The following is a 12547-nucleotide window of genomic DNA, read 5'->3' as shown; positions in this document are numbered from 1 at the left end:
GTCTATCTCCTAGTCTATTAGTACCCTCTTGTGACGAAGAGAGCATGTAAGCCTGAAGGAAGGCGGACGTGATGTGTTAACCACAGAGATAGACTGTTCTATCCTCTCTCATGTTGTTAACATGGATCTCACATCCAGCATGCTTCAGTAGGGTTCTGACACCTTCAGCAGTTTCTCGCTCTCCTCTCCTCTCCTCCCTATACCCCCCCCCTCTCTCTCTCTGTCTGTCTGTAAGTCTGTCTCCAGGATCTTATCTCTCTCCCCTCCTCCTCCTCCTCCTACCCTCCCTCCCTCCCTCTCTCTCTCTCTCCATCTCCCTGTTTCCCATTCTCTTCTCTGCTCCCTCCTCCTTTATCCTTCCAACTCTTCAGTTCCTCTATCTCCCTCCATCTCTCTCTCTCTCATCCCTGTCCCTCTCTCCTCCACATCCCTCCCTCTCTCTACCCCTCCACCATTGCCCTCCCTCCAGCCCTGTCTCAGTGAGGGATAGTGCTGTCAAAACTCCCCTCCTCATCGCCTACAAAAATAAGTGTTCTCTCCGCTGACTGCAGTCAATGTCAGACAGGGCCTGCAGTCAACACATAGCCTAACCCCGTTGACTGACAGCTAACTGGGGCCTCTGCTATTCTGGGCTTTAAATAGCCATGTCATCACGACTAAAATCATGATGTCACCTCTTTATTTTTGCCCCCTTTATCTATCCTTTCATTTACCAGTCAACCATGTCCTCTGTAGCGCTGGTTTCCTTAACAAAAGTCCTTAGAAAACCTGATGTCTGGTAAAATCCGTACGTGTGAGGCAGTTGCTAATCGGCTACAATCAACTGACTGCGAGAGGAGAGTACAAGGTCTCGTCAAAACATTAATTTCATGCAAGATGAATGAGGATGTAAATTACTGAAACATTTGGAAAAAAAGAAAGATGAAAGTAAATAAGTACACTTGAACGCTTTGAAATGTAGGCATTAATCTCAGTGGTGTACCATGGTGGCCCAGATTTCTGTTTCTTACAGACTTGAATGACCTAAAGAGGTCAGATTTTCCATTGACAAATAGTGGTATAAGTAAGCAATAGTTAATGAAAAAATAGTTCTTTCCCCTTTCTCTTGCACTGTGACTGCTTGTGGCACTGATTCTTATAGGAAATCTTACTTGCTATGATTGTGATGTACTGTATAGTTGTTTCACTTACTAAAATGTCTAAAATGTAAATGTCTACCTCGTAAAAACACTCTCTTGACTTCCACACAAATACAGTACATGAGAAAATAAAGGTGAAACAAAAAAAGAACATAAAAAGATTGTGAACTTGAGGATCCAAAACCACATGACCTGGAGACACATCAGGGTACATACAGTGTAGGGCTGTATGAATGAAAGACCCAGGATAGGACAGGAGGGCGTGAATAATTCATGAGGGACTCATGTCTTTTAGTATCCTGGGTGGTCGGAGGAGGAGAGATGGCAAAGGCCAGTGTTCATTCCATCAAAGATCTTTACAGACAAACCTTTCTATCTATCCACCATAATGTGGGACAATGTAATGTTATAGTGATAGTGTGTGTGTGTGTGTGTGTGTGTGTGTGTGTGTGTGTGTGTGTGTGTGCAGTACATATATTATGTGATTCCATGTAACGTGTTCTACATTCCATTAACGGTCGGGGCGACTGGCCGCACACGGTTGTGTAACGGTCTGTATAATGTCGGCCATTAACACTCCATTAGACCAAAGAGGAAACAAATAAATCTGTCTGATAATGACTGACTGACTGTGGTTAAAGTGGGGAGCAAAGTAATCTCTCAGAGTGGAGCACTCATTACTAGTGGTAACTAATGTGTGTGTGAGTGTGTGTGTGTGTGTGTGTGTGTGTGTGTGTGTGTGTGTGTGTGTGTGTGTGTGTGTGTGAGTGTGTGTGTGTGCGTGAGTGTGTGTGTGTGTGTGTGTGTGTGTGTGTGTGTGTGTGTATTCAGGCGATCCTATGAAAAATGCATTACGTGATATGATTTGAATTTATATAAAAATTTGAATTTATATAAAACGAGCACAGTGTTCTTTCAGGAGACAGAGGCAGCATGGGTAATTGAGTCCAACCCCTGAGCTGATAAGGAAGAATGATGAATAAGAACAATGTGTTACAAAACAGTCTGAGTTCCGGGCTGGAATGTCAAACATGACCGACTGATCTTCCACAGATAAAACATAACAGATCAATTGCCTGATGGTTGTTGACAGGTAAAACAGAAAAACTTTTACTTTAATAATCTTTTACACTTTCTCTTGTTCTGATGTAATCACTGAGGGCCATGCTATCAAAGAGAATATCCGCGTAACTGTGTGTGCGTGTGTGTGTGTCTACTCACTGCTGACATCCAAGGCAGTAATTATGGCTTATAATTACAGAATGTGCTAAAAGACTAAACCACAGACAGACACACCAGCAGCAGTAGCCAGCTGGACCTACAGCTATAGGATATAGCCTGCTAGTCCTCCCTCTGGCCAGGCATTCCAGAGCCCCTGATAGCCTTTTCTTTATGGAGCTGTTAGTCTCTATTGTAGAAAAGTGCAATCTGCAGAAGCCATTAGTGGACTTTATAATGCCTTTAAGTGATTCAGCTGTAATTATGTCAAAGTGAGGACTGACGCCTAAGGCTGGATGGTATTGACGCTCTGTGGCAGCGTGGCTTTAAGTGGCCCCAGTGTGTGTGTGTGTTCGGGGGGGGGATCTATTTAGAGGAATCGATTTATTTAAATCAAGTATTTAAATAATGCTGCACTGATGACGACGCCACACTACAAAACATGTGCCTCAGCTACACCGTCAATCAATAGGACATGAGGCTCAGTAGGGTTAGCACGCACACTGTAGCCTCTACAATCCCACATCACTGACAGGTCCTATTAGCCTATCAGGTTACTATTCTATAGGTTACTATAGGTTCTACAGAGTACATCACTTGTTTTTATGTACTGTAAGGCAACCTTGAGCGCATTGAAAGGTGCCTAACAAGTAAAATGTATTGCTATTATGTATTTATTGCTTTCACACAGGTGGCCTACATCACACTGCTAGTATCCCTGACCCCACACTGACCCCGCTCTACTGCTGAGGGAGAGCAGAGAGGAGTCAGTGTGAGGTCAGGGAAGCTTGTGTGTGTGTGTGTGTGTGTGTGTGTGTGTGTGTGTGTGTGTGTGTGTGTGTGTGTGTGTGTGTGTGTGTGTGTGTGTGTGTAAAATACATTTTTATTCCAAATGTCTCTAATGTGTGTTACTGACATATGTACACACAGGTTATCAATAGAGTATTTCTGTGAGTGTTCACAAGTCTCCAGTAAGGTAAGCTGTCAAGCGTCAACATTGGTTGTCATCTATCCTACACAGTACAAGACAACGTTGATGTTGAGAGGGCTGAATGTGTGTGTTATTATGTGCAGTATGTGTGTTGATTCAATCGATTAAATTAGGAAATATTGAGACAATTTGGAAGTGAACGTGTTATAGGCTGTGCTGTCTGTGTATTTTCATGTTTTCTTTTATAGTTTATACCTTGTTGAAGCCTCTCAGTCCTGCATGTAGGAATAATGTGTGTGTGTGTGTGTGAGTGTGTGTGTGTGTGTGTGTGTGTGTGTGTGTGTTGTGTGTGTGTGTTATTATGTCCAGTGTGTGTACCGTGTGTTTTCATTGATCAGTGTTTATACCTTATTGAAGCCTCTCAGTCCTCCATGGAGGGCATTAGGTCCGTTATTGATGGCCAGCTGATACTCCTTCCCATCAACCACAAACTTTCCCCCGGCGATCCGATTGGCTACCCGGCCGACCACAGCGCCAAAGTACCGGGGATCCGCCAGATATCCTGCAATAAAACGTCCAGTTATTAACAGCCACACACAGATCAAATAATTGGCCAGTCATTACCAGTCGCACACAGATCAAGTTATTACATCAAAAACATCAGAGTCTTACAGTATAGCACTTATCTGTCACAGACTCTGAGCAGGGGCCACAAAACCACACAGACAGACACACGCAATCAGAAGCAAGCAGACTTGAGCACACACACCCACACCCACACCCACACTTCCCCTATGTGATGCATGTGACAGACAGTCTTGTTTTCTGTTGCTTGCCATCTCATTTCATCATCTTGCTTAGCGTTTTCCGCTCCCCACCTTTCAGCTAGGTCAGATGCAGACTTAATTTAATTTCTGCTATGTCAAACGCATCACATTAATTTGTTATCTTGAGAGGTTGACTCTGGAGGCCAATACATTTATCTCATCTGCTGACTGTCTATGTAATAATGCTTACTGTGATTGCTTGACATTTTCTCAAAATCTCATCATCACGTGTTTGATGCCATTCCTAATTCCATTCCATGCATTACATTGAGCGGTCCTCTGATTTCTACCTCCACCAGCCTCCCCTCCCTGCATGGTGTCAGTCAGTGTCTACTACAGCACATCATTTATATTCCAGACTGCGGGTCCTGTCTATCATGGTAAGTCATGTGATTAGTCGTACTGCTGCTGACGTCCCTCTGTAAAACCTTGTCAACACCGAACCTCAACACTATAGAACCAGAGCCATACAGTAATAAACACCTTGATGCTTTATACAGTATTAAGAGTAATATTCAGGAGAAACTTAGGTTGTTTAAATGAATATTTAGACTAGTTAACAGTAACACTCACCCTCCAAGTTATCGTAACCCAGGACGATGTCAGCGACATGCCCATTCTTTCCTTTACTTTTTACAGCTGATATGATGCATCCGAGTGTTATGATTTCAACGGTGACGTTGGACGACTTCAAGGTCCATTTCTCCACGCGTGTTTCCCCGGGTATCTCCCCAAAAGCTTCCTTTATTACCTGTGCCATGTCTTTCTCTGATGTTCTATTTGTCGCTACCTAAACATGAATTAGCACTCGGAACTGGGTTGATTCGTGCACGAATGAATGGACAATATGAGGAAACAATTATCTACTCAAACATGGCTAGAAACACTGTTGCAAGTTCTTACAACTGACAAAGATAGTAGGACTTTGCACTCTTGTGCATAATTGTCACTGTTCATAAGCCATTCGTCCGCGTTGTATGACGTGCTAATTGACGTCATCAGAACAGGACAGAATTATTTTGTAGTTCTAGCAGAGGGGTGCAGTGTAGGCCAGTGTATAGAAATGTAGGCTACATACTGTAAAGAGAACATAGAACTTCACAGGTGAAACGAACATAGTAGAGAGAGAATAGAATACTCCCCAATAGTGCACCAGTGGACATACCAAAAGGACATCATAACTACTCAAAATCATGGTGAAAACATATAGCCTCTTAATAAATCGAAATTCACACAGTATATAAGTCTATGAAATAGAAGTATAGAGAACACCAACTATACTGGCATCATACTGTAACACAACACAGGGTTGGATGAGAAACAGTCTTGTATCATTGTTTGTTGGTTGCTTGTGTGCAGTCTGGCCTGCTGAAGAACATATGGACCAATTCAATCTATCGATAATTGAGAAAATCCATCTGTTAGCCAAGTTATCAGTTGCTGTAAATAAATAACCTCATTAACTGTGTGTGTGTGTGTGTGTGTGTGTGTGTGTGTGTGTGTGTGTGTGTGTGTGTGTGTGTGTGTGTGTGTGTGTCAGAGTGGGTCCCAGATACCCTCTCCTGATGGCCATTATAGCAGCACATGTTTTTGGCAGCTGCGCTCTTGCAGGATCTAATCCCATGGTCCACAGCATCTTCTTGATCTACTTTCCCTGTTGCTGAGCCTTGCCTTGAGCAGAGGGCGCACACACACACACACACACACACACACACACACACACACACACACACACACACACACACACACACACAGATAGATAAATCTGCATAATTCAGGTCTCACGGCTCCCTCTCCTCTCCCTTCCTCTCCCCTTCTCTCCTCTCTTCTCCTCACCTCTCCCCTCCTCGCCTCTCCTCTCCTCTCATCCTCTTCCTCTTTACCTCTCCCCTTCGTATCCTACTCCCCTCTCCTTCTCTCATCCTACTCCCCTCTGCCCTCTTTCCTCTCCTCCAGCCTTCCCTCTCTCCTCCTCCCTTCCTCCTCTTCTCCTCCCTTCTCCCTCTCCTCCTCCTTTCCACCTCTCAGCAGCAGAGACGGAGGGTAAATTGGTTCAATTAGGAGAATCGTTATTTGAATCATGTACCGAACCTCTCAAATGGAACGAAAGCCTTTCAGACGGACCTTCTCCTGAGAACACAAACCTTCAGCTTGAGAGAGAGAGAGGGAGGGAGGGGGGGGGTTAGAGAGACAGAGGAGTGGGGGTCAGTAAAAGAGAAGGAGAGAGAGACAGAGAGGGAGGGAAGAGAGAGAGGGAGGGAGAGAAGGAGGGAGAGAGGGAGGAGTGAGCGAGAGTGAGGGAGAGAGGGGGTGGTAGGGAGAGTGAGGAGGGGGCAGAGCAGAGCATCAAAGGATCACAGTTCCACTTTCATGCCATGTGTATAGGGGATACTTGTGTGTGGCAATTTAACTGTGTAGGCTGTAGGTACTAGGAGAGGAAAATGAGCCTGAATTACCGCTCTAGAGAAACCACTTAAAGGCTCTGGTGTGAGTTATGTGACAGGAAAACTAGTGGTGTGTGTGTGTGTGTGTGTGTGTGTGTGTGTGTGTGTGTGTGTGTGTGCGTGTGCGTGTGCGTGTGTGCGTGTGCGTGTGCGTGTGCGTGTGCGTGTGCGTGTGCGTGTGCGTGTGTGTGTGTATATGTGTTTGACACAGCTAGCTTATTTCAAATAGCTACATGTATATGGAGTGCTGCCAACAGTTCCATTATTTAAATATGCCTTCAGCAAATAGCATGTTCCCATGTGGGTGAAGTCTAGACTTGAGGTGGTTTAAAATGGACTGTCATATGAAAGGATATTACGACATCCGTGATTTACGATTTATTAATCAGCACAGAGATATATTATCTGCCACGTGAAGGGGTGGAAAGATGGAATACAATAAGAAATGTCATAACCACATTTATTAACTTTTTGTTTTATACAGTACCTTCGGAAAGTATTCAGACCCCTTCACTTTTTCCACATTTTGTTGTGTTATAGACTCAATTTAAAATTCTGTAAATTTATTAAAATTGAAAGACAGAAATACCTCATGCACACAAGTATGCAGACCCTTTGTTATGACACTTAAAATTCACTAAAATGCAAAAATGTCATCAACAAATCACTCAATAAGTTGATTTGAGTCCATCTTAATGCAAGGATAATAGTTTATGTAATTTTGAAATTACAAATATCTTTGTTTTTATAGGGTCTCTGATTTGCATAGGAATCAGTTACACACTGTGTGGATCAGGTTGTCATTACAAACTGAGCAAATGGAGAGGAACAAAACTGCTTAGGAATGAGACCCTGAGGCCTGGGGAGGAACATGGTGGAGAGGAAAAAGCACAGTCAATGGGACAATATCATCTCACTCTACAAAATTGTTCTATAACCAAGTGGGCAAAAAGAAGGAAAATAATCTATCTCATATCCATAATTGTGTTTGCAACAATGAATTTAAGTGATACAGCAAAGAAAGTGGCTGAAAATGTTTTTATTTGGTTTTACTACAAAGCATTAAGTTTGGTGAAAATCCAACACATGCTATGCAGTTTCCACACCATTTCTCATGTGAAGAATAGTGGTAGCTGCATCAAGTCATGGGTATGTTTGTCACTGTCACGGACTGAGGAGTTTGTCAGGATCAAAAGAAAATTATGAAATTTGCTGAGTTGGTAGTGACATCCTAATCGACTCAATTCAACTTATTGAGTGATTTGTTGATGACATTTTTTCATTTTAGCGAATTTTAAGAGTGTCATAGCAAAGGGTCTGAATACTTATGAACTTGAGGTATTTCTGTATTGCAATTTTAATAAATGTACTGAAAAACGTGTTTTCGCTTTGTTATTATGGGGTATTGTGTGTTGATTGATGGCAAATTCTTTTAATCTAACCTATTTTAAATTGAATCTATAACACAACAAAATGTGGAAAAAGTGAAGGGGTCCGAATACTTCCGAAGGCACTGTAGATGAGACATTTTACATTGTGTGTGTAGACCAAATACATTTATCAACCAGCTACTGTATTTAGATTGATGACATTTGTTGCATGTGTTTTGTTGGAAAAACATTTACTGTTATCATAAAAAAAGTGTACCCGCACAAATTCAGTTGGTGGAAAACCCAATGGGAAAACCAGAGGTGTGAAAAGCATCAAACAACTTAATGAGGTCTCTGCTGCCATCTGTGGGTAGGATGTATTATACACAACATTCACACGGGAGGACATGTGTTGCCATGGGTGATTCTGAGTTCTCATTCAATTTCCATGTCCACCATTAATACTGAATAGGATTCATGCTATCAAGGTTGATATTATTTTGTTCCTGCTTGGTTTAGAATGAAATTTAGTGGCTCTGTTTTGAGTGAGAAGCCTGGAATAGAATATTAGTATACATGATGAAAGTGGCATGCCTTGTTAGGTTAACCATCAAGGAAAAAACAACACAGTCATGGCCATATTTCCATTGTGGTTATGTAGAGAGCAGGGAAGGCTGATGGAGGTAGAAATCTGAGGACGGCTCATTGTAATGCATCGAATGGAATGAGTGTGTTTGATACCATTCATCATTCCATTCCATACATTACCATGAGCCCGTTGTCCAATTTCTACCCCCACCGGCCTCCACTGGTAGAGAGTCAACCTGTGTACAGGTCTGCAGCACAGTGACAGTGTATTGGCTACCTGGTATGTCTGCAGTAAGGCCAGATGGCCACTGTTGGCCAGAGCCTGGATCAGCTGTGTATCACTGACCTCCTCCTAACATACTTAACCTATACATGACACCTGGACACAGGAAGAACAGACTGCAGGGGAGGGGAGAGAAGGAGTAGGAGAGAGAGAGAGGAGGGGAGGAGAGAGATAGGGAGAGGGAGAGGGAGAGAGATGGAGAGAGAGAGAGAGGGAGAGAGAGGGGAGAGGAAGAAGGGGAGGTAATATGAGAGAAGAAGACAGGAGAGAGGGATTAGGACAGAACAGAGAACACAGGAGGGAGGGAGGGAGGGGATAGGAGAGAGAGGAGTGATTGGAGAGAGGGAAGAGAGAAAGAGAGAGAGAGAGAGAGAGAGAGAGAGAAATTCGTGACTACCTTTGTCAAAATGGAAATTGTTTATCTGTTCTCTCAATATTCACAGAGGGGTTCCCTCCCACCCAGTCTGAATAGACTCAATGAATAAAATTAAAACCCACTTTGCAGAGTAAAGAATGTCGCTACACCCTCAGGCTATCAGAACGTCCTCAAAATGAAGCCCCAGAGCACCATCCTGTTCAGATGAAGTGTCCATCCACTCCTAAGCAAACCCATTGATAACCATCAATTAACACAGGGCAGTAAAAAGTAAAAAGTGAAACCAGAACTGTGTGTTCGTTCCTTTTTTACCCATAAGTTGTTTTCATGGTGAACAAGCTGACCCTCAAGCGTTGGCTGAGAGGACAGAGAGCTTTGTTTTGATGAATCTCCTTTTGAACCCCATAGTAATCTTTATCTTCTCTCTGACTTACACAAGGAGAGAGCTTTAAAGTCAGAGAGCTTTAGTGCATTGATGTTGTCCGACCTCCCCCCTAGGGGACTGCCGGTGTGTGTGTGTGTGTGTGTGTGGGGGGGGGGGGGGGGGTATTAGTGAGTGTGGTTTGTGGTTGAAAGAGGAGTAGGGGGTGGGAGGGGGGTGGGGGGCATGTTGAGTAGTACTTTATCATCCGCCAATCAGAGGAGAACATGCCCACGCCTCCATATACTTATACAGCGCTACACACACACACACACACACACACACACACACACACACACACACACACACACAGTAAGAATCAGAACATTGTTCAGAGGAAGCCCTTAATTTGTGGGAATGGTGTGACCTTCCCAGAAACACACACACACACAGACACACACACACACTCACACACACACACACACACACACACACACACACACACACACACAGATTGGCTCTCCATCGCCAGTGCAGCCCAGGCACAAGGCTGGAACTTGTGATGTGAGGTATCAGGCTAAGTTACACACTTCCTGTTGTCTTGGAAGACAACCAAAACAAGGGTGGTGATGGTGTGTGTGTGTGTGTGTGTGTGTGTGTGTGTGTGTGTGTGTGTGTGTGTGTGCGTGTGCGTGTGCGTGTGCGTGTGCGTGTGCGGGTGCGGGTGCGGGTGCGGGTGCGTGTGCGTGTGCAGGTGGGTTTGCGGGTGCGTGTGCGTGTGCAGGTGGGTTTGCGGGTGCGTGTGTGTGTCGTGTGTGTGTGTGTATGTGTGCGTGTGTAATGCAGGGGTGATGTGTATCCATTGAAGTACCCATTTTGGTTGATGACAGCAACAGGGGTGTTTTGTTCATGTAAGATCATAACAGCAATTCATGGTATAGAATAAGTAATATTTTTTTTCTGAAATCACTCATGCACCATTGAAATCATGACAATGGTGATAAACCTGATTTCCTGGACCTGGAGACTTATCTTTAGTTTATACACACCCACACACACACACACACACACACACACACACACACACGCCCGCTTACTTCACCATAATCACGACTTCCTCTGATAACATCAGCCCTAGGAGACCCCCCATCAGTTCAGGATGCTGTGGATTCAGAGAAACTGAAGTGTGTGACACAGGAAATCTTAGCGGGCCTTGTTGCATCACATGGGCTCTCACTTACCACGGGGGCACACACACACACACACACACACACACACACACACACACACACACACACACACACACACACATTCAAGTACTGGAAGAGACATTTCTTCACACTAATTATGTCAATGACACACTAATTAATAGATTTGTGCCTCCAGAACTATTGCTTACACAAGCTCAATAATTCACAAAGACATCAAAGAGATCTTATATCATCACCAAAAACACATGTTTATTTTATTTAACCTTTATTTAACCAGGAAGATCTTGAGATAAATGATCTCTTTCTTGTGGGAGACCTGGCCAAGAAAGCAGTTACAGTTGCAGTAACCTATATTAACACCAAACAACACAACCACAGTATATAACAATATATAGAAGCAGCAATTACAAAACACTAAATCACACTAAATAGGTGCAGCAATAAACTCTCTATGAGAGAAAAAGAAGAGAAGAAAGAAAAAAAGAATCCATTAGTACAGTACATTAGTGCTGATTGACCAATTACTCTCCAATAGTATCCACATACAGTACATTACATTAGCTCAGTGGAGGCTGGTGGAGGTATACCATTCCTCATTCCATTCCATGCTTAACAATGAGCCGGTCCTCCGATTTCTACCTCCACCAGCCTCCTCTGCAGTAGCTCCAATACTATTTTCAAGCCATTAGCGGAGATGACTTGGAATCACACTCTCGTGATGAGGTAGCCCTGCCTGAGGGGTTATGGTATAATGGTCTGTGGTATCCCTGCCTGAGGGGTTATGGTATAATGGTCTGTGGTATCCATGCGAGAGGGCTTTGGTTCAAACCCTGCTGGTTACAACGGTATCTCCAGTGGCACTCTCAAGTGACTACAGAATATCTTGTATAATGCTACACCAGATTGAATATACTAGAGATATGCCACTCCCTTGATTTACTCTTGGTTTTGCGAGAGACAGGGGAGATGGTCCCACAGTCCCATGTGGAGATACATTTCCGACCAATCACCACGCAGTTATAGATGACAGTTGTCAGTTTACTGACAGTTGTCGTCACTGGGTTCGCACTGCGTCTTTTTCGCGCCGTTTGCTGAGCGACACGCGTGTGAGACTAGAGCGGGAGGCTAGGGAGGCTAGGACAAAAGTACAGAGCCAAATAAAGTGTATTTTCAAACCATCACACCAACTTTTAATGATCAAATGACTTCAAGAGTTTTGACCCTGCCCTCTCATTGGCGACCTGTCTAAAAAAAAACAGCAGCATATGTTCTTCTTGAAAATATGTGCCAAGATGGAGGTGGAGTGGGGCTTTGGCTACACTAACATACATAAAGAAAGCCCATTCTATTCACCACCAACAGTGACAGAGATAGATTGAGACCTCTAGGCACCAGACACCTGTGCAGATCCAACAGGACTGGATTGACATAAGCAAAATCGTAGTAGCTCCATCTTGCCATCTGGCTTGGTGGCATTTTTACCATCTTGCTTATATAGCAGAGGTGATTTGGAATCGTGCTGATGAGGTAGCCCTGCTGGAGACATATAAACTTGAGTGTCACCTTGAGGATTTCCTCTTGGCCTAATGGTGGATACTTGGGTCCTCCATGTGGGAGACCTGGGTTCGACCCTGCCCGCCCACACTTAAACATATCAGATCCAGGCAGGCGTCCAGGCACGAGGAAAGGGCTAGAGGGTTGTGTGCCTATACTAGTACCCATGGTACAAAGCCACCCTCCTGAGCAAAATGAAACTCTGTGGTCACACAGCTGTTGGGATAACTGTTGTTGGTTGTATT

At 43.9% G+C, this 12547-nt stretch overlaps 1 protein-coding gene across 1 annotated transcript in view; it reads right to left on the bottom strand.

Moving 5' to 3' along the window:
* Window positions 1-5037, bottom strand: part of galm (galactose mutarotase) — a 17047-nt gene extending 12010 nt beyond the window's left edge. The window contains exons 1-2 of the mRNA XM_083696336.1: window positions 4689-5037; window positions 3696-3850 (exon numbers count right to left, since the gene is read on the bottom strand). Coding sequence (XP_083552462.1) covers window positions 3696-3850; window positions 4689-4875 — 342 coding nt within the window. The 5' untranslated portion in view covers window positions 4876-5037. The remainder of the gene's footprint in view (window positions 1-3695; window positions 3851-4688) is intronic.
* Between the last annotated feature and the right edge of the window lie 7510 nt (window positions 5038-12547).

The sequence above is a fragment of the Argentina silus genome (genome assembly GCF_951799395.1).
Source record: "Argentina silus genome assembly, chromosome: X".
Classification (NCBI taxonomy): Eukaryota; Metazoa; Chordata; class Actinopteri; order Argentiniformes; family Argentinidae; genus Argentina; species Argentina silus.
Note: the sequence above shows the minus strand (reverse complement) of the source record. Positions and strands in the feature narration are given on the sequence as shown.